We start from the raw sequence: 27,747 nt of genomic DNA on the forward strand, positions 1-27,747 counted from the left end.
AAACTTATGAAACAAAAAGCTCAGATAAATATTTTACAAGAAGTTCATATTAAAAAATCAAAACGAAGTCTCCTTAAAAACTCAAAATTGGGGAAATTATATACTAGCTTGGCAAATCAAAAGAAAAGAGGTGTAGCGATGTATGTTGATGAATTAATTGAATGCAAAGAAATATATAATGACAGTGATGGATGGATGTTAATAGTGCAATTAGATTTAGAAACAAAACCTCTTGTAATTGTCTCAATTTATGCAACAAATGATAATCAAAAACAATTCTATAAAGGTCTGCACGAAAAAATTAATGAATTATCAATTGAAAATATGATAATAATAGGGGACTTCAATGCAATTGCAGATGACCAAATGGATTATACTGGGAAGAGAAAAGAAAAGAAAAAAAAGGTAATTTTACCTGGGACATTCTGGAAAATGAGTACGGAACTATCATTAAAAGATGTAAGGTGAGAACAACACCTAAAAGACAACCAATATACAGTAATACCTCATCTTACGAACTTAATTGGTTCTAGGACGAGGTTCGTAAGGTGAAAAGTTCGTAAGATGAAACAATGTTTCCCATAGGAATCAATGGAAAAGCCAATAATGCGTGCGAGCCGATTAGGAAAATCCAAAACATTAAGGCTTAAAAAAAAAAAGCTGCCGGCAGACGAAGCTGAGGCGAACGGAGTGGGGGGCGGGAAACCCATGGATTTCCAGAGGGGAGAATGGGGCAGGACAGGGTGGGGAAAAACGGGGGAAACCCATGGAGATGCAGAGGAGAGAATGGTGCAAGACAGGGTGGAGAAAAACGGACGAAACCCATGGAGATCCAGAGGAGAGAATGGGGCAGGACAGAGTGGAGAAAAACGGGAGGAACTCATGGAGATCTAGAGGGGAGAATGGGGCAGGACAGGGTGGAGAAAAATGGGGGAAACCCATGGAGATCCAGAGGGGAGAATGGGGCAGGACAGAGTGGAGAAAAATGGGGGAAACCCATGGAGATCCAGAGGGGAGAATGGGGCAGGACAGAGTGGAGAAAAACGGAGGAAACCCATGGAGATCCAGAGGGGAGAATGGGGCAGGACAGGGTGGAGAAAAACGGGGGAAACCCATGGAGATCCAGAGGGGAGAATGGGGCAGGACAGAGTGGAGAAAAACGGGAGGAACCCATGGAGATCCAGAGGGGAGAATGGGGCAGGACAGGGTGGAGAAAAACGGGAGGAAACCCATGGAGATCCAGAGGGGAGAATGGGGCAGGGCAGGGTGGAGAAAAACGGGGGAAACCCATGGAGATCCAGATGGGAGAATGGGGCAGGACAGGGTGGAGAAAAACGGGAGGAACCCATGGAGATCCAGAGGGGAGAATGGGGCAGGACAGAGTGGAGAAAAACGGGAGGAACCCATCGAGATCCAGAGGGGAGAATGAGGCAGGACAGGGTGGAGAAAAACGGAGGAAACCCATCGAGATCCAGAGGGGAGAATGGGGCAGGACAGGGTGGGGAAAAACGGGGGAAACCCATGGAGATCCAGAGGGGAGAATGGGGCAGGACAGGGTGGGAAAAAATGGGACGAACTCAAGTCTGGAGGTGGGGCATCCCAGCGGCTGGCAGCAGGTTCGTAAGGTGAAAAGTGTTCGTAAGAAGAGGCAAAAAAATTCCGAACCCTGGGTTCGTATCTTGAAAAGTTTGTATGACGAGGGGTTCGTATCATGAGGTACCACTGTACTTTTTACTCTAACCCACACAAGACTTGGTCTAGAATTGATATGGCCTGGGCCCCTGCCCATATAACGGAACAAATTAATAAAATAGAAATAGAGACAAATACTTGGGCAGATCACAACCCCTTATCCATATATTGGAAAGGTAAAAGGAAAATAAAAAATTGGACAATGAATAGAACTATAATAAAAGACCCAGAGTACAAAAAATGGATAGAAAATTTTATTAACAATGATACAAAAGAAGAAATAAGTGAGGATTTATTTTCAAATATTTGGAAAAAATAGAGTTACCAGCATTAACTGAAACACAACAGCAAAGACTAAACAAACCTATTACAGACATAGAATTAAAACAATCTATAAAGAAACAAAATAATAATAAAGTGACTGGCCCAGATTCAATACCAGCCGAATTTTATAAATTGGACACAGAAATATTTTTCTCAAATATGCTTGAGACATATAATCAAATATTGATAGAAGGTAAATTACCAAAAACATCGTCAGAAACTTTAATAACTTTAATACATAAAGCTGACACGGAAAAAGCAAAAATTTAAAATTATAGACCTATCTCACTATTAAACGTAGATTATAAAATTTTTATATCAATATTTGCTAATAGACTTAAAAGTATTATAAATAATATGATACATAGTGATCAAAATGGATTTTTACCAGGAAGACAAATCAAAAATAATTTAAGAATAATAGTAAATACATTAGAATATTATGAGCAACATCCAGAAAAGCAAATGGTGCTTATATTTTTGGATGTGAAAAAGGCATTGGATAATGTAGATTGGAACTTTATGAAAGTACAACTAAAGAAGATAGAGGTAGGAACAAAGTTTTTTAATATAATAGACACTATATATACAGAACAAACAGCTAAAATTATAATAAATGGTGAACAGACCAAAAAAGTAGATATACAACGAAGAGTAAGACAAAGTTGTCCAATATCGCCACTATTATTTATTTTAACATTAGAGGCATTGTTGATTAAAATAAGAGCAGATAAGGAAATAAAAGGATTGAAGATTAAAAAAGAAATTTATAAAACACAAGCATTCGCAGATGATGTGGTGTTTGTCTTGGAAGAACCAACAAAATATTTTAAATTTAATAAATTTAATTTAAATTTAATATGGGAAAGTCGCAGGATTTATTTATCTTGTTAGATTTCATCCACTTTCTTGCCCAAATGGTTTATGTTGGCCATCCTTCCATGCACCCTGGTTCGATATATGCACGTGTACTCTGGATTTCCCCAGTTGCTCTCCACTTTGATTTTTACATACTGGAACGCCTTCTCTTGTTCATTCTGAAATGTAGATGAGGGAAAAGAACAATCATAATAAAAAGCAATCGAGATGAAGTCATCCTCTTGAATGGCTCTATCGGTTTAATAGAAGAGTGCAAAGACTATACTGTATATCTATATACAAGAGCCGGGGTGGCGCAGCAGGTAGAATGCTGTACTGCAGGCCACTGAAGCTGACTGTAGATCTGTAGGTCAGTGGTTCAAATTTCATCACCGACTCAAGGTTGACTCAGGCTTCCATCCTTCCAAGGTGGGTAAAAGGAGGACCTGGATTATGGGGGCAATATGCTGGCTCTGTTAAAAAGTGCTATTGCTAACATGTTGTAAGCTGCCCTGAGTCTAAGGAGAAGGACGGCATAAAAATCAAATAAATACCGTATATACTCGAGTATAAGCCGAGTTTTTCAGCCCAAAAAATGGGCTGAAAAACACAACCTCGGCTTATACTCGGGTCATTGACAAAGTCACCACACGAGGGCGCCATTGCTTGAGCCAGAGCGAGGAGGCACCAGCTTTTGTCCCCTCTCACACGCCGTAGTTCCTCTCCCTGCCTCAAGCAAATGAGGCAGCCATTTGCTCCAACCGAGAGGGGGAAAAAGCAATGGTGAGTAAACTATTCCTTGCTCTCTCTGCAATGCCCTTAGTCGGATTAAAAAGGCCCCCTGCTGTCAGATTCTCCTCCCCCTCCTTTGAAAGGATTTAAACTGTTTAAAAAATAGTATTTTGTGGTAGTTGCTGTCCTTGCTTGAATAGGATCTAATAATGTGTTATGAGGCAGAGCTAGACAGGAATTCTTTTTCTATCTGTCTATCTTTCTATCTATCTATTTTTCTATCTATCTATTTTTCTATCTATCTATCTATCTATCTATCTATCCATCTATCTATCTATCTATCTATATCTATCTGTATCTATTTCTATCTATCTATCTATTTTTCTATCTGTCTGTCTGTCTATCTATCTTTCTATTTATATCTATCTATCTATCTATCTATCTATCTATCTATCTATCTATCTATCTATCTGTATCTATTTCTATCTATCTATTTTTCTATCTATCTATTTATCTATCTATCTATCTATCTATCTATCTGTATCTATTTCTATCTATCTATCTATCTATCTATCTATCTATCTATCTATCTATCTATCTATCTATCTATCTATCTATTTTTCTATCTGCCTGTCTGTCTGTCTATCTATCTATCTTTCTATCTATCTCTATCTATCTATCTATCTATCTATCTCTATCTATCTATCTATCTATCTATCTATCTATCTATCTATCTATCTATCTGTATCTATTTCTATCTATCTATTTTTCTATCTATCTATCTATCTATCTATCTATCTATCTTTCTATCTATATCTATCTATCTATCTATCTATCTATCTATCTATCTATCTATCTATCTATCTATCTATCTATCTATCTGGTTTTCTATGCTGAAAACCTCACAGCAGCTAATGCAGAAGCTCTTCTTTGGATACACTTATTTATTTGTTTGTTTATTTATTTAATTGGATTTGTATGCAATCCCTCTCCAAGGACTCAGGGTGGCTCACAGCATATATAAAAACAGAACAATAATGTAAATCCAATTAATGATGAGAAGGAATCCAGTTTTGAAGGATTTTAACTCTTAGGTTTTAGCTTTGTTCCTGATCGAGCTACTTTTTTTACTTTTTAATTTATTGTTAATATTGTTAATTTGTTTACCCTCTTTTAAATTTACAGAGCTAGTTTACTGGTTTTCTTTAAAATAAATATTCTAAAACATGTCTCAATTAATGTAATTTTATTGTTTTCCATTTTTATAAGTTACCAGTAGCCACTGCATTTTCTAACCTCGGCTTATACTCGGGTCAATACGTTTTCCCAGTTTTTGTGGCAAAAATTGGTGCCTCGGCTTATACTCGGGTCGGCTTATACTCGAGTATATACGGTAAATAAAATAAATCTGTAGACCTGTTTCCCAAATGCTGATATAACAGCTTTGGGATTGTTATTCATCAGAAAGAAGATTTGTGGTGGGGGTTTTTTGTTTTTTGTTTTGCTATGTCCCATTAGCTCCCATCAATATATATAGTCCTCAACATATGACCCCAATTGAGCTCAAAATTTATGTTGCTGAGTGAGAACTTTGCTAAGTGAGTTTTGCCCCATTTTACGACTTTTCTTGCCACATTTGTTTAATTAGAAACACATTGTTACTTAACAAATTGTTACGTGAATCTGGTTTCCCCATTGACTTTGATTGTCAGAAGGTTGCAAAAGTTAATCACATGGACCCCGAGACACTGCAGCTGTCCAAATTGTGAGTCAGGTGTCAAGTGTACAAATAGGGGTGCTGCAATGGTTACACGTGTGAAAAAATGGTCATAAATCACTTTCTTCAATGCTACTGAAACTTTGAACAGCCATTAAGTCAACTGTTGTAAGTCGGGGACTATCTGTATAGTGCCACAGATTATAACTATATTTCCTCAGGAGGAGCTCTGGTTTTCCAGCTCTGGCCTAATCCACTCCTTAAAGTACTGAATTAAAAGTTGTCTGATTTTTAGTAGATGGGGCAGAAATTGGAGAGATTCTTTCAAAACAACTCCCTCTGACACAGCCCCTTCGGTTTTACTCTATCCTACTTTAGTTTTACCTCTACCCCACTTCTCCCATTTCTAGTTTACCTTCAGTTGGAATGTCTGAATTAATTCCTTCTCATTATCATACTTGAATGTTCCCAGCAGGATCTCCTCTTTTGTTTGATCATTTAGCCCCTAAAATTAAAAGGAGGGAATCAGTGTAGAAGAGTTGAATGCTGCAGCAGCCCTGAAGGACAACCTGGAAGCAGTTCTTGGCCAAGAAAGTCAGGTCAATGCAGAAAACAAAAAAACAAAACAAAATGGAATTTTGAGTCTTGACAAGCAGGCAATCTTTCAATGGTGAGCGGAATTATTTTATATGAAACGGGCAGAGAGCTATGGAGAGTGGTGTGATTTTTCACCCTGGTTATTGCCAGATTGTTTTTAACATGTTTATTTTATTGATTGATTGATTGATTGATTGATTGATTTTGTCCACTACACAATGAGGGTTTTAGTGGGTATACACATAATAAAATACATGATGTAGGTTATATAGAGGATATACTCATAGTAAAATATATCTAAGAAAGAGTAGAAGAGAAGATATAGGAATGTTAAGATGCCTATGTTAGGGCTTATGTCAGAAAGCTATGCTGCTAATTTTCAGCAACTCTGGTGTACTGATCTGGACTCTGACTTTCCCTGGAAGTAGCAGGCAAAGGTTTTGTCCATTTCATCCTCCTCCTCCCACATATTGTATTCCAAATCACTATCCTGTACAGGGGTTGTAGTGAAGGCAGGAAATGTCCCAGATTATGGGACCTTATGGAAGTATCCTATGGAGTAGGGAAAGGGACAGTCTTTAAACGAATTCATATGGGAAGCAGCAAAGAAATTGTTAGTCATTTTCTGAATTAAAGACACCAGGGAAGGTGAGGCCATGTCGTTGGATAAGAGAAATTAATAGACTACTTAGAGTGGAAGCTGATAGAGTTGGGGAGATATAATTGCTTGTCTTAGAATTCTACAAGGGGAATGGCCATTTAGCTCATTACTCCAAATATTGCTAGTTTATCCAGCCTCTACTGATAGGTTGCCAGTCCAGAGAACCTGGCAGTGTATTATGTACCAATCCCTTCAAAAGGAGCTTTTTGAAGGTAGCAATAGCTTGCATATCACAAATTAAGGTATTAATTAATATTTTTCTTAAATTTGTATCTTACTTTTATTTGTTACAATTTAAGATCTGTACACAATAATGGGCTGTGGCCCCCATAGGAGGGGGACACAGTGGGAGTTGTAAGTTCATGCACTATTTATAGAATACTTAATAATTTTTTTATTGTCCTTCCTTCTCTAGTACCTTAGTATGATCCTTAATTGCTTTTAAAATAGTAAATAATTAAATAGTATGTTTTACCCATAAACACTTTAATCATTTTAATCATTATCTAGATCTTAACTTTTATAGCAATTAAAGAAAATTGAGCTACTTGCTTAATCTGTTATCATACTGAACCTTATGGGTTTAGTACAAAACCTTAAAATGTTACTGTGCTCCTCAACAAATAATGCTGTCTATTATTTGTCCTTTTGGTGGCTATTCAAATAACGTGACTTAATCATAGAAACATAGAAGTCTGACGGCAGAAAAAGACCTCATGGTCCATCTAGTCTGCCCTTATACTATTTTCTGTATTTTATCTTAGGATGGATATATGTTTATCCCAGGCATGTTTAAATTCAGTTACTGTGGATTTATCTACCACGTCTGCTGGAAGTTTGTTCCAAGGATCTACTACTCTTTCAGTAAAATAATATTTTCTCATGTTGCTTTTGATCTTTCCCCCAACTAACTTCAGATTGTGTCCCCTTGTTCTTGTGTTCACTTTCCTATTAAAAACACTTCCCTCCTGAACCTTATTTAACCCTTTAATATATTTAAATGTTTCGATCATGTCCCCCCTTTTCCTTCTGTCCTCCAGACTATACAGATTGAGTTCATTAAGTCTTTCCTGATACGTTTTATGCTTAAGACCTTCCACCATTCTTGTAGCCCGTCTTTGGACCCGTTCAATTTTGTCAATATCTTTTTGTAGGTGAGGTCTCCAGAACTGAACACAGTATTCCAAATGTGGTCTCACCAGCATTCTATATAGCGGGATCATAATCTCCCTCTTCCTTCCCAAATCAACTGAAAAAGAGTTGTCAAGCCACTACCACCCAGTCACATGACCTTTAAGCCACCCCAGTCACATGATTGTCAAACCACTCCCACCTGGTCACATGGCAGGCAAGCCACACCCACAAAATAAACCATGCCCACAATGTGGCAGTAAACATTTTGGCAGCTCATTGCTATATGTTCATAATGCTCCCACCTCCCATTTTTCCCCAAGAACTTTGAGAGATGAATTGGTCTGAGGGAGAATGACTGGCCTGAACTCTGCTGGCTTTTATACTAAAGGGAGAAATAGAACTCGGAGCACTGATTTCTAATCGTTCATCTTAACCTCGATACCAGCATGGCTCCATATCCTATTTCAGCTCAATATCAAGGGCATAGTAGCCTTGGTGCTTCCTAAATTGGAGTTCTTTTAATGAACCTTAGAGGAAAGATATAAGATAAGTTAAAACAGTATTGTACTCACATAAACCAAGAAATCTTTTAAGGCGCTTGTGATTCCTTCCGAAAAAGCTATTGCTTTAGAGATGTGCTGAACTGTAACGGCTGTGAGTCGGACTTTTTCAGGCAGCTTAATTACGACTTGGCCTTCAGATCCTGAGAATGCCCAGCAGTTTCCAGGGTAAACATCCGGCTACAAACAGGAGACCATTCACATAAATAAAATGCTCAAAATTGGAATCACTCTATAATATGTAAATAGATACATTGCTCTGGGGTTAAAATGGTTTATACAAGAAACACACCCAATTTGGTGGTGGGGTATGTATGCTTGTTGGGTGGTGGGCACTTTTCACTATACACTTGTTTTATGTTGTGGGTATCTTAAAATTGTTAAAAATCAATTTAAAAAAATGAATTCAGGTCCTGCAGATTGATTTGATGTGTGAGTACAATAATTACTGGGGTTTCTCCAGGAGTAGGGTGAACTTTATTGTGAATGTGTGACAAAATTGCTTCTGACCTCTAATCTGTGTTTTCTCTGGCTTATTAAGAGGTCAGATACACCAGCAAAGTAAACTATTAGTGCGTAAATAGAGTTTTGTAATTAAACCAGAATAATATCCGAACTAGTGTAAATTTTCCAATCATTTGCAACCAGGAAAATGTCATTCTTCCCTCATTCCTCAGTTGTAAATGAGGCATTCCCTCTTTCTCATTCTCTTTCTGTCTATCTGCCTTTTAATCTCATTGAGGGGAGTAGTGAAGAGGATGGGCAAGAAAGGACCAGGATCTCCAACATTTTTATTTTTATCCCTCTAGAAATGAAGGGAATGGATGACGAACTGGGAAAAAGGATTACATAAAGTGAGGAGAGTACAAGGTGAAAAGAACAGAGAAAGGGGATGGATGAGATTAAAGAAATATTCCCAGAAGGTTGGCAGATTTATTTTATTTTTTAAATTTATGTGTTTGTTTATCAAAACGTGTAAATAATAGCAGGTATTGATATAAACACAAACATAAGTAATGTAGGTACAGGCAAATAGGACAATAAGGCAGGGATGGTAGGCACAATAGTTTGCTTATGCATACTCCTTACTAATAAACTTACTGTGTGTGTGTGTGTGTGTGTGTATTGCTCAAAAAAAATAAAGGGAACCCTCAAATAACACATCCTAGATCTGAATGAATGAAATATTTTCTTCCATTCTGAAACCCAATAATGAAGACTTCTATAGAAATGGGAGAGAATTATCCTTTTGCTTTCCAACGTCCAGAAAGCATAAATAAGGAGAAACAGTCTACACCAGAGGTCTTCAAACTTGGCAACTTTAAGACTGGCGGACTTCAATTTCCAGAATTCTCCAGCCAGCTATGCTGGCTGGAGAATTCTGGGAATTGAAGTCCACCAGTCTTAAAGTTGCCAAGTTTGGGGACCCCGGGTCTACACTATAGCAATAGCAATAGTACTTAGATTTATATACCATTCTTTACAGCACTCTCTGAGATGTTTATAACATTATCAGCCCCCAATTTTACTGACTTCAGAAAGAAGGAAAACTGAATCAACTTTAAACTGGTCAGGATTGAATTTCTGGCAGTGAGCAGTTACCCTGCAATCCTGCATTCTAACTAATGCGTCATCACAGCTTTTGCCATCATTTAAAATCTTCTTAAATACAGCAACTCAGAACTTCACAAACTATTCCAGATATACATTCAGAAACAACATACAAAGGAGAAGATTTTGTTCTTCTCTGGAATATTCTGTTTTTGAGCTGGAGAGTTTTGTGCATCCCTCCCCAGGGTTGGGCTACTGCCCGGATGGGAGGGGACGCAGTGGAGTAGTGAAATTGGAACTCCACCCTAGAGCACCCAATTTGCACTGAAAGATGTTGAAAGAAAATGTAGCAGGTCCTGCATAAACCACGCCCACAGTGTGGTAGTAAAAAATTTGGTAGTCCTTCACCCTCCCTCTCCCTGCTCTAAACCAACCGAAATCATATTATTGTAACTTCTGAACTCTGCCTTAGTTTAATGCAATTAAAAGCAACAGTTAGATTTTCAAGTCAGAACAAAATAGGACCTGAAGAACTGCAGAAAAAGTTTGCAGAGCCATTGACAAATATGTGCATCCTTTAATTTTAAGGAAAGCACTGAGCTTTCCTTAAAATTAAATGAAGTCAGATTTTACCAACATTTCGATCTGGAATACAAGATCTCTAGGAAATCCAAGGGCTATGGTGTAGGCTAGATTGAGAAGTTAAAGAAAACATCCAGAAGAAAATAATGACATGTATATAGTTATGAGATAGAAACTGGACTCGGGGCAGTACTATTTTTCTAGCTGAGAAATTGTACTATTCTTCTGAATTAACTAATAGCAATCATAGAAATACTGCACCTGTAAAATAGTTTCAGGAGGGTTGGCTGAAGCGATAAATGGAAACCAAGAGTTTTCCTGGTGCAAAAAATCGAAAGACTTAGATGTCCTGTCTTTATCAATCGTGGCTCCTAGATAGACAGACAGATGATTATGTAACCTCAAGTTGTTTTCTATTTCTAATGAACATTTAGATGTATTTTCTTGTGACAGATGTTTTTTAAAGTCTAGAATTAGTAGAGTAAAATATAAAGAGATTTCTTATCAGAAATTACATTCATTCACATGTAATTTCCCAATATTAGTTCCCGCGTAGTCTCCATGTAGATAGGTGATACTTTTATAAAGGCTAGAATAAGTACAGAATAAAATATAAAGAAACATTTCATCAGAAATTAAATTCACTCATATATACTGTAATTATTCAATAATAATTCATCTTTTGTAGAGTTTATTGTAGAAAGAGAAAAATCTGTCAGATATGATTTCAAATCACTTTTCAAGTCGCAGTTTATGCAAAGACACTCCTGGCTGTGAGTTGCAAACCCAAAGCCACTCCATCTTTCAGGACATTACCTACTGACTTTTGAGCCCAGTCAGCCTTCTGTATATCGTCTTCAAAAATCTTCTTAAAAGCCAAATTGACCATATCAATAATTTCCTGCCAAGGAGAAGAAAAATGCATCAGAGAAATGGTTTATACAAATATCAGTTACATACGTTAGATATCATAAGTTATGAATAGAACCATAGACTTAATTCCAACTGTTAGCAACAGATACACAAATATGGACAATAAAGCATCATGTCAAAAAAGTCAAAATTTGCCAATTTGGCAAATGGTTTGTTTCTCAAGTTTGCTGAGTAAAGACAGGAAATAAATGTGCCCAAATGAATAGCCCATAAAGGAATATTAACTGGTATCTAATAATATTTTTCTATCAGATTTTAGCTAAGGAGGAATGGTTGCTGGTGCTTAAAACAGTGTGTACCACGATTCTTTTAGATAGCATTAAGATGTTTTCATATGTCATTTAAGTACGTGAAAACATGATGCCTATGAAGCATACACTATAGCCAGCCCTGGGACACAGGCATTTGGGGGCTAATGTCAAAAGACAAAAATGTATATCAGTGCAGAAATCTATATGCAATGCTCATGCTTTTTAGACATAAAGGCTGGAACTTCTGTGGAGAAGAAAAGTATGTAGAAAGGAGAGGTGATTCAATAATTCTTAGAGTCATCAATCAATCCAGACAGACTATCTCATGTAGCAGGTTGGAGATGTACAAATATCCTTTAAACTTTTGGTAAAGGGTAATCCCATAATTTACTATTTTATTTAATTTCTATACCACTCAACTCTCCAAAAGGAGTAATTATTTTGTCTTCACCATAAAGACACCTGAGCTATGGTGGTGAATCTATAGCATCATGCGAGAGGTGGCATGCAGAGCCCTCTCTGTGGGCATGTGTGTCATCGCCCCAGCCTAGCTCCATCGCATTTGTTTGTCGGTTTCATTTTCAGGGAAACAAAAGTTTGTGGGACTAAAAAAAAAATTCACTCAATCAATTCCAACTTTGTGAGATCTTTTCCTTTCATGACAAGTTGGAATTGATTGAGTGAATTTTTTTTTTAGTCCCACAATTTCATTTCCTGAAAATGAAACTGATGAAGAAATGTGATGGAGCTAGGCTGGAGTGATGACGCATGTGCCCACAGAGAGGGCTCTTCATGCCACCTCTCGCATGATGCTATAGATTCACCACCATAGGTCTAGGATTGTCCAAACTATGCCACTGGTTAATTGTTCTCCCTGTTGGGAAATTTCTCCTTGGTTCTTGGTTGCTTTTTCCCTTGATTAGTTTCCATCCATTGTTTCTTGTCTTGCCTTCAGGTGCTTTGGAAAACAGGTTGATGCTCTCTGCTCTCTGCAGTCCTTCAAATATTGGAACACTGCTTTCGTGTCATCCCTAATCCTTCTTTTCATTAGAGTAGATATACCCAATTAGCATCATCCTTGTTTCTCAACATTTTGTTGATATTGTGGCGACCAAAACTGGATGCAACATGGAATACTAGTGCCCAGTATGAAATTATAATTTACCCTTTTGCAGCAGGAAAGAAACCCTCACTGTGGTTCAATGTTTTCCCTACTGTATTTTTTAAGCATATTTGGTACGAGTTAGGCTGGCCATGAGAACAACTAACAGACTTCAGTTTTGTAAAAGGGGGAAAATGACATTCTATGGTAGCTAATAGATGTGCAAAAGAAAATTATAATCTGGAAAGATCGAAACCAGAGAATTTCTGAGATTAGTTGCAGCTTCCTACTTTCTCCTCTCCTGATAAGTCACTTTCCTGAAGGATTTGCTTGGTGGACTGCAGGCGGCCTTTATGGAGGTTGCTGATCTCAGACTGTATTTGATCCATTTCGTTCTTAAGGTCCTGAATTTCATGGAATTGATCTTCCAGCAGACGTTGTGATTTCCTTGTAATAAAGGAGGGGAAATGGGTGTCAGGATTATATGCAAAACTCTGAAAAACTGTTAAATGGGAAAGCAAAAGGATACAAACCCGTTCTATTGTTGCTTCCGTCTAGTGTTGCCTTGATTTTTGCTGTAGACTAGTGTGATGCAGCTGGTCCTTGACTTACAACCATTCATTTAATAAGTCTGAAATTACAGTGGCACTGAAAAAAGTGATTTCCGACCACTTTTCACATTTAGGACTGTTGCTGCCTCCCCATGGTCACATGACAAAGATTCAGATGCTTGGCAACTGATTCATATTTATGATGGTTGCAGAGTCCCAGTGTTATGATCATCTTTTTGCAACCTTTTTACAGACAAAGTCAATTAGGGAATCCAGATTCATTTAATAACCATGCTATTAACTTAACAAAGGCAGAGTTTCACTTAACCAGTGTAGCAAGATAGTGGTAAACAGGTGCAAAATTCAGTTAACAAATGTCTCATTTAGCAACAAAAACATTTGGGCTCAATTGTGGTCGTAAGTTGAGGACTTACGACCACAAAGTTGGCCATAGTGGGCGTGGTCAGCTCAACATCACATGTACCAGTGGCACCTGTGGAGGCCCTGGAGGCTCCATTTTTTTGCTGTGACGGCCTCCTGCAAAACTCGGCCACCGCATGTGGCCCACCCAAGCACTGTTTTGGCCAGCAGAGGCACCAAGAAGCCAATCTTTACTGTTTACAGGGCAGTCCCACAGGTCACATCTAAGCCTCCCTCAGGCCGGATGCGGCCCATGGGCCTTGGGTTTGACAGTCCTGCCCTAAATATACATAGTCAGGAATGAATCTTTTTGCATTCAGGGGAACTTACTTCCACAGAAAGGTGGATAGAATTGCAGCTGAAATATTTTCTCCTTGGGTGTGAAAGAATGTTGCACTGTAGTCTCTAACCAAAAGCAAATGCATACTTATCCAGAGAAGACTTCCAATGTGTTTTCAGTCTTAGGATTGCCTCCAAAGGGATTGGTGTAGGCCAGGAATAGGCAAAGTTGGCTCTTCTATGACATGTGGACTTCAACTCCCAAGAATTCCTGAGCTAGCATGATTGGCTCAGGCATTCTGGGAGTTGAAGTCCACAAGTCATAGAAGAGCCAATTTTGCCTACCCCTGGTGTAGGCCAAGGATGGGATTGGACAACCTATTATTTTAACCCTAATGTACACGAGATAATGAAGCTTGAGGCTTACATTCCTAGACCAAGGCATGCCTGGCTGGGGAATTCTGGAAATTTGCCAAGGTTGGGCAGCCCTGTCTTAGTTCCTGTAGTTCTAAGCTTGGCTGCATTTCAACAAGCCACATTCCCCGAGATTAGTACAGTTCTTTTCCTTTAAACCATAACTTTTCTTCCATATCTTACGTTTGAAGAAGGAGAGGCCTCTTTCCAATGTTTTGGTTTATTGGGTGACGATTTCCAGATTTTTTTTTTTAAAAAAAGCTTGTGTGCATTCTTGTTTTTAACTATTGCATTTTGTAAATTTCCCAGTGTCATGAGATAGATTTAAGCAGTTTATACATTTAATTAATGAGTAAAGTCTTTTTCTTTAAGATATTTTGGAGGGATGTATAATAGCCTTACCAGAGATTGTTCAGCTCAGTTTCATACACTTTTGCTAGTTCCTGTTGGAAGGAAAAAAACATATATGATTCAACTTTTATATGAACAATTTGTACCGTGGACCTCAATCATAGTTAACTGTAGTTAATTTATGACCATTTTAATATATATATATTTTATATATATTTATGCTTCTTGACTTCAATTCCATACCTACCCAGCCAGAATTATGCAGTAAATTATAATCTTATCATTTAGTGATTGCCTCAGATAGTGAGAATTTACCATTACATAGATGATGAAAAACTAACTTTGGAATCAATAACCACATTTATCTTTACAACATCATTTGGTTACCTGTCCACATTGCCTTGTGCTTATCCCATACCCTCTGGTAGAGCCAATACATTTTAATTTATGTTTGCTTGTTTGTATCCTACGTTCCATTATATATATATATATATATTTACAAAATATCCCAACATACCTTCTTCCTCTTATTTTTCCCCAAAATAACAAGTGAGTTAAGGTGAGTGTGTGTGACTTGGCCAAGATCACCCAGCTAACTTTCAAGGTTAAGGCAGGACTAGTACTCAGTGTCTCCTGGTTTCTAAGCCAGCATTTTAATTGCTATATCAAACCCAAGCAAGCTGTCACTTCCTGAGCTGCTTGTTTGTGTAGCAGTGGTTACTCCAAAACTGCTGAGAACAACTTAACAGGCTCAGTTGTGTAACGTTAATTAGTTGATTACAGCCTGGTAGCAGCTGCTGCCTGGAATTGACAAAATCCTAGTCACTTTCACCCCTGAAGGCATTTGCCTCCCAAGAAGCTGCAGCTACACTCCTTTCAATGCATATTCCCCATCATGTACCTGTTCACTCTCTTTCCACTGAATGTAAATGCAAACACCATTCCCATTCTTTCTAATTATCCCAGTGCCAGGGTAAGCATTTCAAACGATGGGGAGTAGGGGAAAAGGGGCATATGATTTGGCCTTTTCTCCAGGTTCTTCATAAATTGAGTTCTCCCTACACCTTCCACACTGGTTGGAGCCCCTCCCTTATGATACCAGGTTGCAACGCCTTGGTCCCTTCAGCCTTGAAAGACGGCGTTTAAGGGGTGACTTGATCGAAGTGTATAAAATCATGCATGGGATAGAAAAGGTGGATAGAGAAAATTCTTTTCTCTATCACACAATACTAGGACGAGGGGGCACTCCTTAAAGCACATAGGTAAGAAAGCGAGGACAGATCAAGGGAAATATTTCTTCATCCAGAGGGTCGTTGGTTTATGGAATTCAGCTGTCAGCCTTGATAGCTTCAAGGCAGGATTAGACAGATTCATGGATGCCAAGTGTATCGGTGGTTATTGAAATGGATGTCCATGTGCCGCCTCTATGTTGGTTGAGGCAGGCAGGATTCCCTTGAGTACCATTTTTTAGGGGTCAAGGGAAAGGGAGGGGTTTGCCTTCTCCTTCTGCTCAAGATCCCCATGTACAATTAGGGGGCCAATGTGTAACACAGAATGCTGGACTCGATGGGCTTTGGCCTGATTCAGCATGGCTCTTCTTATGTTCTTATGCTTGGGCTCATTGTTTGTGGTTATATCCTAATGCTGTAAAGCAGGGATGTCAAACTCATGTTGTCATGTTGTTATTATGTGATGTATTGTGACTTTTTTCCCCCTTCGCTAAACCGGGGTGTGGGGGTGGCCAGTGTGTGATGCAGCTGTGCCATGATTGTGACACCCCTGCTTCAAAGCAAGGGAAAGCTGAAGTAAAATAATAAGCAGAATTGTGGCCATGTGATTTTTTGCTTAGTGACAGCTTTGCTGAGCAACGGACTTGTAGTTTGTCAATTGCAGTCACTAAATAAGGAGTACCTATTTTTGGAGAATGCAAAAGTAGTGGAGCCAAGTTTGCTACTTGAGCCATTCTTTTATATTTAAAAAATAAAATCCAGATTTTAACTGTCACTTCCATGATGACAGATTATACACAAATTCACTTGCTGTTTTCCAGATACAACATTTCTGGTAGCCTCAAAACCCAAGAAAACAAATGTGAACAGCATCTTTGATGGCCTCTTATTATCGAGCAAGGGCTTGTTTCCATTGAGAATTGTTACTGAAGAAAGGATGTTTGTGTGTCGCAGCCTTTTTGTCTTGAGGCCAAATTCTCAAATTCTCTATGAGTTCCCCAATCTGGCCCCAAACTATTTCGATGACTTCCTTTTCTGTCCCTTACATGTAATGGTGTTTACCTTGGATGACAGGCCATCGGATAATTGCAGGTATTCACAAACACTGTAAACGGTGCCTGTAAGAAACAAACAAAACCTGAAGGAGCATTTAAAATCTCACTTTTTTCTACCGATACTTACCATTCAAACAGCCTTCATTTACTTCAACCACCTACCCAAATTGTCTCTTACAGAAGCTCTTTCAGTAGTGAAAGAAAAATCTGTATCTGAGAAAAAGGTGAATAGGATATACAATAACATGCCCTTGTTTGCAGGTTGTATACTTCCGCTGTGCAGTTCCATGCGTATTCGTCCTGCAAGAATCTGCAGTTGGATCCTGGTTCAGAGGAGCAGGAGTTGGAGCTGGGACTGTCCAACAGGGAAGACATAGTCCTCTATAAATGAGTGGAAAGTCAAGGGGATGAGGAACTCCCAAGGCCGTCTGGCACTGAGAGTAGGGGGGGGGGCAACCGGATGGGGATCCTCCTGCAGGAGCAGAGCAGCTGCAGAGGACCAACAGAGATGGTAGCCTCTCAGTGGTGGGCTGCTACCTGTACGCCTCGGAGCTCCATTCCGCTAGATTGCGCAATTTGCGTGCAACCACTCTTATGCCATCTTCAATATTCTGGTGATTGGCGCCATCTTTTTAAAAAAAAAATTGTCTTTTTTGCTTCCTGCACATTCGCAGAAGCAAAATCCTGCGAGGGGATGCTCAGGTGAGTGAAATGTGATTGATTTTTTGCTTCTCCACATGCGTGGAAGCAAAAAATCACCGAAATTGCATGCGAGCGAGCGTCCCCTCAGGAGATTTCAGCAAGTTTTTGTTTCATGCGCAAAAGCAAAATCACATGTGAGAACGGATGCACAGGCGCACATCCATGACCACCCGAATGAGTAGGATGCCCGTGCAGCGCACCGGTATGCAGGTAAGTGGAACCCGCCACTGTTCTAGACTGCCTCTGACAAGGAACGGATGAGGAGAGCAGAGTGGAGAGGGGCACAGAGGAGATCAGCGAGGTTGCTTACAAGGAAGCAGCCCCGTCCTTCCTCAGAAGGAAAGCTGGGGAAGGTTGATTGAATCAGATGCTTGAGAAGGTGTGTCTGTCGGGAACACTTGCTTGTTCTGATGTGCTTCTTCCCAGCTTCGCTGGATCCTGTTCCTTGAATTTTGGGCTTGGTCTCAGCTCTCAGACTTCAGACTCTTGGACTATTATTTGGTTGCTGGAACTCTGGACTTATCTCCAGTGAAGGGCTACCAAACTTTTACTACCACATTGTGGGTGTGGCTTATGCAGGACGCCCTGCATTTTCTTTCAACATCTTTCAATGCAAATTGGGTGCTTTGGGGGTGCATTTTCACTACCCCACTGCATTCCCCCTCCCACATCCAGGCAGTAGCCCTACCCCTGCTTATCTCCTGCTTATCACCCTCGTGGGACTTTGTTTGTAAACTCAGAGTGACGGAAAAACATTAGTGGGTTGTGATAATGAGCAATAAGGAAACCTTCCTTAACCACTGCTTTGCCCACCTGACGTGAGTTAAAACATGAACTTTTCTGGATAAAATCTGGCACATTGGGACTTCTGACACTCAGGTCATCGACACAAGCACCTTTTTTGTTCAATCCATGAGAACCTCCTGCTATTCAGATGTGTTTTTTTTCAAATCTCAAGTGGAAGTACTTACCATAAATGGCTAAGGCAGCTATGATGAGCAACATCAAGCATTTCACACAGTTATCCATTTGGCTTCTGTGGAGGAAGGTAGGATCATTAAGGAAAAGTCAATAGACGGGAAAATTCTTAGGATAAAAATGCTAAGGATAAGAATGGGAATTTTGATAATGGCGAAGGCCACTCAAGGGCATTGCTCGTTCTTTTCCCAACCAGAGAGGTTTATTAACAAGTCATTCTGAGGGTTGCTGCTGCTTCATGTTTTTTCTCTCTCCTCTCTTTTCCTTGCTTGATATCTGCCATAAAACAATGCATGGTGTGATGTCATCAAACAGGGTGTTTCCTTAACCCCTAGTGCCAATGTTATCACACCATACATTATGGCTATGCTAGATGTTGCATGAGAAAGGGAAGAAACACCTAGGACAAGGGTAGACAAATTTGGCTCTTCTATGACTTGTGAACTTCAGCTCCCAGAATTCCTGAGCCAGTCATGCTAGCTCAGGAATTCTGGGAGTTGAAGTACACATGTCATGGAAGAGCCAACTTTGCCTAGGAAGATGCATCTATTGAGTTCAACCAGTTCAGTTTAAGGTGTTAGCAACATTGTTAGGTATCAGATAGGGGCCTTTCCCAAACTGGATATGCAGATATGGAATTGGAAATTGCCTGCATGTAAAACAGGTCAAGCATCAAATTCTAGGCAATGCTCAGGTTATTACATTGCTTGAGATATGGAAAAGCAGAAGTGAGAGTAAAAAACATAGTAGAGTTGATGAAAACCAGCAAGAGGATCAGCAGAAAGACTACTTGTGAAGTAAAGGAAGACAAAACATAAGCTTTCTTCCTGCAAGTAATGGAGGAAAGAGGCAGCTTGAGTCTATGCAAAGGATTCAAGAGGTCCATGGGTGTTTTAACTGGGTTTATTTCAACATGGCCAACTCTTCATAGGATGATTCACTGCGGGACAAGAATTACACTAATATCAAAGAAGTGGTGGAATGGAATGACTGAAGAATGGAAAATTTAATATTTTAAAATTTATTTTACACTTGCGGAAGGCGCTGAAGACCTGGTTCTGCCAACGGGCCTGGGGAACCCAGAATGGGATGGAGCCCATTAAATGGCTCGTGTGATCTGCTACTGCCAGGGTAGGGAATGGGGTAGGGGGTGATTTTATTATATTATACTATATTAATTTATTTGATTCTTTTTATTATCTTTATTGTTTCAAATGTGGTTTTATATTCTGTAAGCTGCCTTGAGTCACTATGGGTGAGTAATATAAAACAATATAAAACAAACAAACAAATAAATTGATCCCAGATTCAGTTCTTGGACCTGCAGTGGAGATAATGATTTACTAAATACATCAAAAAACCTTCCTTTGTTTCTAACTAACCCTCTTCTAAAAAGTTGCTTGTTATAATCATCTTCTTTGGCACAATCCAGAGAACGTATGTGTTGTGAAAAGATCTAACATTTTGCTATATTTTTTTTCCTGTTAACAGATGATTGTACTTTCTGCACCATCTGAAATAGAAGTTGATCCAGAAAATCTGATATCTGAGAATGCCTTTTTCCTTCATTGGGAGGAATTCTCAGTATGAAATATGAGGATTGAAAGCTAAAGGACTTTTTAAATTTTATTCTATTTTTTCCAAATCACACAAATTTACTGCCAGGTGAAGAAGAAGAAAAATAAATGAGTTGAAGTGCTGGATACTTTCACTAGAGGTCAGTCTTACTTTATATAATAAACAGCTGGTGATCCCTTGTGGATGATTCTTCCAGAGATCCCTATTTCCTTAATTAAATGGAGAAACAGAATGAAAAAAACAAAAAGGGATTGGGAACCAAACTTTCTGCTTGGTTCCCCATTGAGGTTGCTTGTGGGAATCTGGGAGGGAGTTCAGAAATGAACCCTCTTCAGCTGACCGAGGAAATTGCCTGCTTGTGGAAGGGAAGAAAGGAAGCTGTAGACCAGTAATGGTGAACCTATGGCATGGGTGCCACAGGTGGCACGCGGAGCCATGTCTGCTGGTATGTGAGCCATTGCCTTAACTCAGCTCCAATGTGCATGTGTGTGCTGGCCAGCTGATTTTTGGCTCACACAGAGGCCCTGGGAGTTTTTGGTTTCTAGAGAGCCTCAGGAGGGGTGAGGGGGGCAAAACATGAGCCTATTGGGCCCACCAGAAGTTGGGGAACAGGCCATTTTTGGCCTCCAGAGGGTCTCCAGGGGACAGGGGAAGCTATTTTAGCTTCCTCAGGCATTGAATTATGGGTGTGGGCACTCACGCATGAACAATAGCGCGCACCCATGCTCTCTTGGCACCAGAGGAAAGAAAGGTTTGCCATCACTGCTGTAGACCATAAGGAAAATTGTACCCCAGCATACCTGTAAGGGTCCCCTTACTTCAAAGAGAAAGGCCTCGCCCAACAATATCTGACACTCCACAATAACCTCTGAGTCTTTCTCTGGCTCTTATTTCACCACCTTCCTTCAGCCGTTATATGTCAATTGTCAGCCTGAGTTCTAAGACAGCCAACTGCCATTTGCCCATCCACCAGCTGATTGGATGCAGAGGGAGAGAGGGAGGTGTGAAAAAAATAAAAGATACAATAGCAATAGCATTTAGACTTATATACCGCTTCACAGTGCTTTACAGCTCTCTCTAAGCAGTTTACAGAGAATAAGCCTATTGCCCCCAACAATCTGGGTCCTCATTTTACTCAACCTTGAGCCTACTGAGATTCGATCTGCGAAACTCCTGGCAGCCAGTGATCAGCAGAAATAGCCTGCAATACTGTACTCTAACCACTGGACCACGGAGGCTCTTCAGTCCTCTCTTGTGTCATACAACATATGATTAGTGTTGGATGTCACCAAAATGACAACTTTCCCAAACTTCCTAAGTGAGTCAACGTGTGCTAGATTTCTGTAAATAAACTCATTCTGGCTTCTTTCATTCAACAGCTCTTGTTTTAAACCTTCCCATTGAAAGTTGTATTTTATCTTAGGATGGATATATGTTTATCCCAGGCATGTTTAAATTCAGTTACTGTGGATTTACCAACCCCGTCTGCTGGGAGTTTGTTCCAAGTATCTACTACTCTTTCAGTAAAAAAATATTTTCTCATGTTGCTTTTGATCTTTCCCCAACTAACTTCAGATTGTGTCCCCTTGTTCTTGTGTTCACTTTCCTATTAAAAACACTTCCCTCCTGAACCTTATTTAACCCTTTGACATATTTAAATGTTCCAATCATGTTCATTAAGTCTTTCCTGATACGTTTTATGCTTATCAGGAAAGACTTAATGAACTCGATCTGTATAGTCTGGAGGACAGAAGGAAAAGGGGGCACATGATTGAAACATTTATCTGTCTGGAATCCATACCACATCTCAGACATCAACACCCTTGAAAACATCCAAAGATATTTCACAAGAAGAGCCCTTCACTCCTCCACTCGAAACAGAATACCCTACGAAAATAGACTAACAATCCTGGGCCTAGAAAGCCTAGAACTACGGCGCCTAAAACACGATTTGAGTATTACCCACAAGATCATATGCTGCAACGTCCTACCGGTCAATGACTATGTCAGCTTCAACCGCAACAACACAAGAGCACACAACAGATTCAAACTTAATACAAACCGCTCCAAACTTGATTGTAAAAAATATGATTTCAACGATCGAGTTATCGAAGCGTGGAACTCATTACCGGACTCAATTGTGTCAACCCCTAACCCCCAACATTTCTCGCTTAGACTCTCCACGATTGACCTCTCCAGGTTCCTAAGAGGCCAGTAAGGGGCGTACATAAGTGCATTGGTGTGCCTTTCGTCCCCGTCCAATTGTCTTTCCTTTCTTTCACCTATCATATATATTCTCTTCCTTTCATATATCCTCTCCTCTTAGTTCACTTTTACCCTTATATATATTACCACATGTCTATTTATCTTCCTATGTATTTGTGTATTGGACAAATGAATAAAATAAAAAAATAAATAAAAAAATATGTCAAAGGGTTAAATAAGATTCAGGAGGGAAGTGTTTTTAATACGAAAGTGAACACAAGAACAAGGGGACACAATCTGAAGTTAGTTTTCTTTCCAGTTAGGTAAACACTCAAACCAAGAATGGTGCCACCCACACAAACACAAACACACCGTATTTAGCTTGCCAAGAGTGTCATATTGGGGATTGTCAAGCATTTGGTCAAGGAGTGTGGAACCAACTCTCACCTCCGTGTCAATGATGGCATGACATCCCTCCATAATGCAAATCAAACTGGGCCACAACTCTCATTGTCGGGCTGGTGAGCACATGGGGGGGACACACACAATGTGTATGTGTGTGTCTCAGAAAGCTTTTCTTGCTGTTGAACATAAACACATGCAGGCCTCCAGGGAAGTAGTCCTCGACTTATGACCGTTCATTTATTGATTGCTCAAAGCACCCAAAAAAAAAAAAAGTCACTTGGGTCCATTTTTTTTACCCTATGGGTTCTTCTACCCTTATTTCATTCATAGTCAGAAGGCTGGGAGGCTAATCTTACGAGTGCCCGTTGAAGACCTTTTGCATTTACTTGTGGAGTTTTAAAAACTTAAAAACTTAAGTTATGAAGGCAAGACAGCAGTGGAAGGGATGTGCTGGTGCCTGGAAGCTGTTGGGGTCTGGATGCGTGTCAACAAGCTCAAACTCAATCCAGACAAGATGGAGTGGCTGTGGGTTTTGCCTCCCAAGGACAATTCCATCTGTCCGTCCATTACCCTGGAGGGGGAATTATTGACCCCCTCAGAGAGGGTTCACAACTGGGGCGTCCTCCTCGATCCACAGCTAACATTGGAACACCATCTTTCGGCTGTGGCGAGGAGGGCGTTTGCCCAGGTCCCCCTAGTGCACCAGTTGCGGCCCTATTTGGACAGGGAGTCATTGCTCACAGTCGCTCATGCCATTATCACCTCGAGGTTCAACTACTGCAACGCTCTCTACATGGGGCTACCTTTGAAAAGTGTTTAGAAACTTCAGATCGTGCAGAATGCGGCTGCGAGAGCTATCATGGGGCTTCCTAGATTCGCCCACGTTTCTACAACACTCTGTGGCCTGCACTGGCTGCTGATCGGTTTCCGGTCACAATTCAAAGTGTTGGTAATGACCTTTAAAGTGTTGGTAATAAACCTGGCATTGGACCAGAATACCTCTGGAACCGCCTTCTACCACACGAATCCCAGTGGCTGATAAGGTCCCACAGAGTTGGCCTTCTCCGGGTCCTGTCGACCAAACAATGTCGTTTGGCCGGCCCCAGGGGAAGAGCCTTCTCTGTGGCGGCCCCGGCCCTCTGGAATCAACTCCTCCCGGAGATTAGAACGGCCCTCACCCTCCTTGTCTTTCGCAAGTTACTCAAGACCCACCTATATCGCCAGGCATGGGGGAATTAAGACATCTCCCCCAGGCTTTCTTATATTTTATGTTTGGTATGTATGTGCTGTATGGTTTTTTAAATTGTTTGGGGTATTTATATAATTTTATTATTAGATTTGTTCCATTGTTATACTGTTTTTTTATTACTGTTGTGAGCCGTCCCGAGTCTTCGGAGAGGGGCGGCATACAAATCTAATAAATTGAATTGAATTGAATTGAATTATCAAAAAGCTAGGATTGACTAGGACAGTGATGGCGAACCTATGGCACACGTGCCACAGGTGGCATGCAGAGCCATATCTGCTGGCACATGAGATGTTGCCCTAGCTCAGCTCCAGCACACATGTGCACGATTTTTAGCTTTTGCACAGGGTCTAGGAGGGTGTTTTTGGCTTTCAGAGGATCTCTAGGAGGTGGGGGAGGGTGGAAAATGGGCCTACCAGACTCACTAGAAGTTGGGAAACTGGGTGCTCATGGCCTCTGGGGGATGGGGGAAGCCATTTTCACCCTCCCCAGGCATTGGATAATGGGTGTGGACACTCGCAAATGCCCAATAGTGCACGCACACTGGTGCTTTTGGCACCCAAGGAAAAAAAGTTTCGCCATCACTGGGCTAGAGTGTTTGACTTGTCTTCTCTCAGGTTCAATCCTAACAATGTTAGTTGATAGCACATGGACTCAGAAAAATTCTTTACTACTTGTCCACTAGTGAGTTATAAGACCTTATGACAGTGATGGCAAAACTTTTTCCCCTCGGGTGCCAAAAGCGTGTGTGCGTGCCAACACCCACAATTCAATGCCCCTCATGCACCATGCACCCCTCTGCACATGCACACATGATGTCCGCATTGCCCCATGCATGCATGCATGCATGTCCCCCTCCCCCGTTTTCCAAATTTTTTGGGGGGGCTTAAGTCTTCTTTTTGCCCTCCCCAGACTCCAGTCTTTCTTGGAGCATGGGGAGGGCGAAAACAGCCTCCTCCACCCCCAAGGCCTTCTAGAGGCTGAAAATGGCCCATGTTCCAACTTCCGGTGGGCCCAGTAGGCCTGTTTTTCACCATCTCCAGGCTCCAGAGGCTTTCTGACACCCTTCAAGTGGGTGCAGAAGTTGGTGACAAATCAGTAGCTTGCCACACTTGCCTGATGTTTATGGGAACTTGGGAGGGGTGATTTTCATGAGGGAACAGATGCAACCACAAAGCATTCTTTCGAGTGGTTCAAGGCCATCCTATACCCACCCACCTGGGCGGAAGCGGAGGAAGGACTTGCCCCGCTGGCACAATCTGAGTGGGCAATGTGACAAGTTTGTGGGTGGGGGGAACAAGGGATGTGAACTTTCAACTGAGTGGGAAACTCAGATTCAGGTTTCCCAGTGTGGGTGCCAGGATGGCTTCGGAAATAAATTGAAACTTTGAGGAGTACTTTGACTCAGATTCTGATTTAGTTCAGATGTTACTTGGAACCTTGACACCTCCCCTGCCCCCACTAGAGGCTGAAAATGCCTTCCCAGAGCCTCCGCATGAACCAAAAATCAGCTGGCTGGCAGCGACACACATGCTGCAGGGAAACAGCTTGCGTGCTGGCAGATATTATTATTATTATTATTATTATTATTATCATCATCATCATCATCATCATCATTATTATTATTATTATGTCGATACAACACAGCAAATGAGATCACTATGCTGGATTTCGTATTTCATCACCAGTCAGGTGCTTCCCAAGCACCTAGGTGATGTAGTGGCAAATTATGTTTGCCGATCCCAGTAAAGCGGCCTTTTGCAATTGACAGATGGAGATTTTGTCAATTCTGATGGTTTTCAAATGTCCACTGAGATCCTTTGGCACTGCGCTCAGTGTGCCAAGTACCACTGGGACCACAGCAAAGGAAAGGCGGCGGCTACAAAGGGAACGAGTGACAGGAGGAGGGAGCCCTTCAGCATGGGAAGGAAGAGGCAGCAGATAGCAGCAGCCAGTGTATGGGAGGCAGTGTATGGGTGGCACCTCACGCCAGGTGTATTAGAGGCGTGTGCTCCTCCTCACCACCTCAGAGTCCTTTTTTATTTTTTAAGCCTTAAAGTTTTGTTTTTTTTTCATTCCCCTCATCTTATCTTCTTCCTTTGGCAGCAACTGTCCTCCTCTCACTCCTCCTCCTCCCACCCAAATTCTGAGCTTTTATTTCTTTCCTAATGGGTTTGCACACAGTATTTGCTTTTACATTGGTTCCTATGGGAAAAATTGCTTCTACTTAAGAATATTTCTACTTAAGAATCTGGTCACAGAATGAATTAAGTTCCTAAGTAGAGGTACCACTGTATAAGGAGAATTTGACTGTTCTAGTGGAGTAGAAGTTCAACATGTCACAGCAGTATAATGCCGCTGCAAAAAAGAAAAAAAAGCAATTGATATCTCAAGGAGCCTCAAGATAAACAGATATCAGATTACACAAAATTGCATTCAGCCTTAGGCCTATCATGTTCAGTCCTCCACCACTCAGTTTAAAAGATATTTTTTAAACTGGAGTGAATCCAGAGAAGGGCTACCAACATGGTGAAGAGATTGGAATCTGGTGAAAGCATTGAAGTCCTACAAGCGAAGGCATGATTAAAAGATCTAGATAAGGTTAGCAGAAGAGAGGTTTGAAAGGAGATGTGATAGCTAGCTGAAATATTTGAAGGGCTTCACACTGTAGAGCAGGGATCTCCAATCTTGGGAAGTTTTAAGACTTGTAGACTTCAACTCCCAGAATTCCTCAGCCAGGAATTCTGGGAGTTGAAGTCCACAAGTTTAAAAGTTGCCAAGGCTGGATGGAAGACCCCTGCTGTAGAGGGTCCTGACTCATTCTCACTTGTTTCAGGTAAGACTAGAATTAATGGGATGAAACTTCAAAGATATAAAGAAAAACATATTGGCAGGAGGAACTCTCAATCTTCCCTTTCTCTGGAAGTTTTCAAAGAAAAGCTAGATAGTTCTATATCGGGATGAAGCAGTGAATGTTACAGTGCTCAGAGAATTCAATCTCTTAGGTCACTTTCAACACCACGATTCAGGCCTGTACTACCAAATGTTTATGGAGATTCTCTGCAACCTGCAGGTTTTTTTCCTCCACATTCCTTCATACTCCTACACAATTTGAAGGGTGCTCATTCCAAAATGCATAGCTAATTGTCTATATCAGTGAACCTTTTTTTTTGCTCAAGTGAGGATGTGCATGTACAATAGCATGTGTGCGCGTGTCCACGCCCATATGCAACGCCCTCCATCTGCGCATACATGCACAACCCTCCTGTACTGCCTTCACTGGGAATGCACGCAGGCTTCACTAAAGCCTCTGGACTTTGGGAAGGCCTGTTGGGCTGTTTTTCGCCCTCCCCAGGCTTTAGCAAAGTCTCCACAGCCTAGGTATAGTAGTTGGTTCAGGGCCAGCTCCTGCAACAGGGATTTTGGACGTTGGTTTAGGGGAACCCTCAGGGTCACAGAGACTTGTATTATTGCCAGCAGCTTCTGATAGTGAGGATTCATTGCCAAGGTCAGATGGTGGGGAAGCAGAATCAGATGGAGAGATGGGTGCAGGCAGCACATTAGTTAATAACCCCATTAGTGAGTCATCAGACTCAGAGGAGGATCGGTGGATAGATGCCCGAATATGCAGGCTCATGGT

General features: G+C 40.7%; 1 protein-coding gene across 1 annotated transcript in view; it reads right to left on the bottom strand.

The window, feature by feature from the left end:
* Window positions 1-2,409: 2,409 nt before the first annotated feature.
* LOC139159569 (SUN domain-containing protein 3-like) overlaps window positions 2,410-27,747 on the bottom strand; it is a 217,948-nt gene continuing 192,610 nt past the window's right edge. The window contains exons 3-11 of the mRNA XM_070736877.1: window positions 18,667-18,728; window positions 17,001-17,056; window positions 14,761-14,801; window positions 12,985-13,141; window positions 11,225-11,309; window positions 10,670-10,779; window positions 8,288-8,455; window positions 5,739-5,828; window positions 2,410-3,053 (exon numbers count right to left, since the gene is read on the bottom strand). Of these exons, the coding sequence (XP_070592978.1) occupies window positions 2,907-3,053; window positions 5,739-5,828; window positions 8,288-8,455; window positions 10,670-10,779; window positions 11,225-11,309; window positions 12,985-13,141; window positions 14,761-14,801; window positions 17,001-17,056; window positions 18,667-18,728 (916 nt within the window). The 3' untranslated portion in view covers window positions 2,410-2,906. The remainder of the gene's footprint in view (window positions 3,054-5,738; window positions 5,829-8,287; window positions 8,456-10,669; window positions 10,780-11,224; window positions 11,310-12,984; window positions 13,142-14,760; window positions 14,802-17,000; window positions 17,057-18,666; window positions 18,729-27,747) is intronic.

Source organism: Erythrolamprus reginae, chromosome 2 (assembly GCF_031021105.1).
Source record: "Erythrolamprus reginae isolate rEryReg1 chromosome 2, rEryReg1.hap1, whole genome shotgun sequence".
NCBI classification, from domain to species: domain Eukaryota; kingdom Metazoa; phylum Chordata; class Lepidosauria; order Squamata; family Dipsadidae; genus Erythrolamprus; species Erythrolamprus reginae.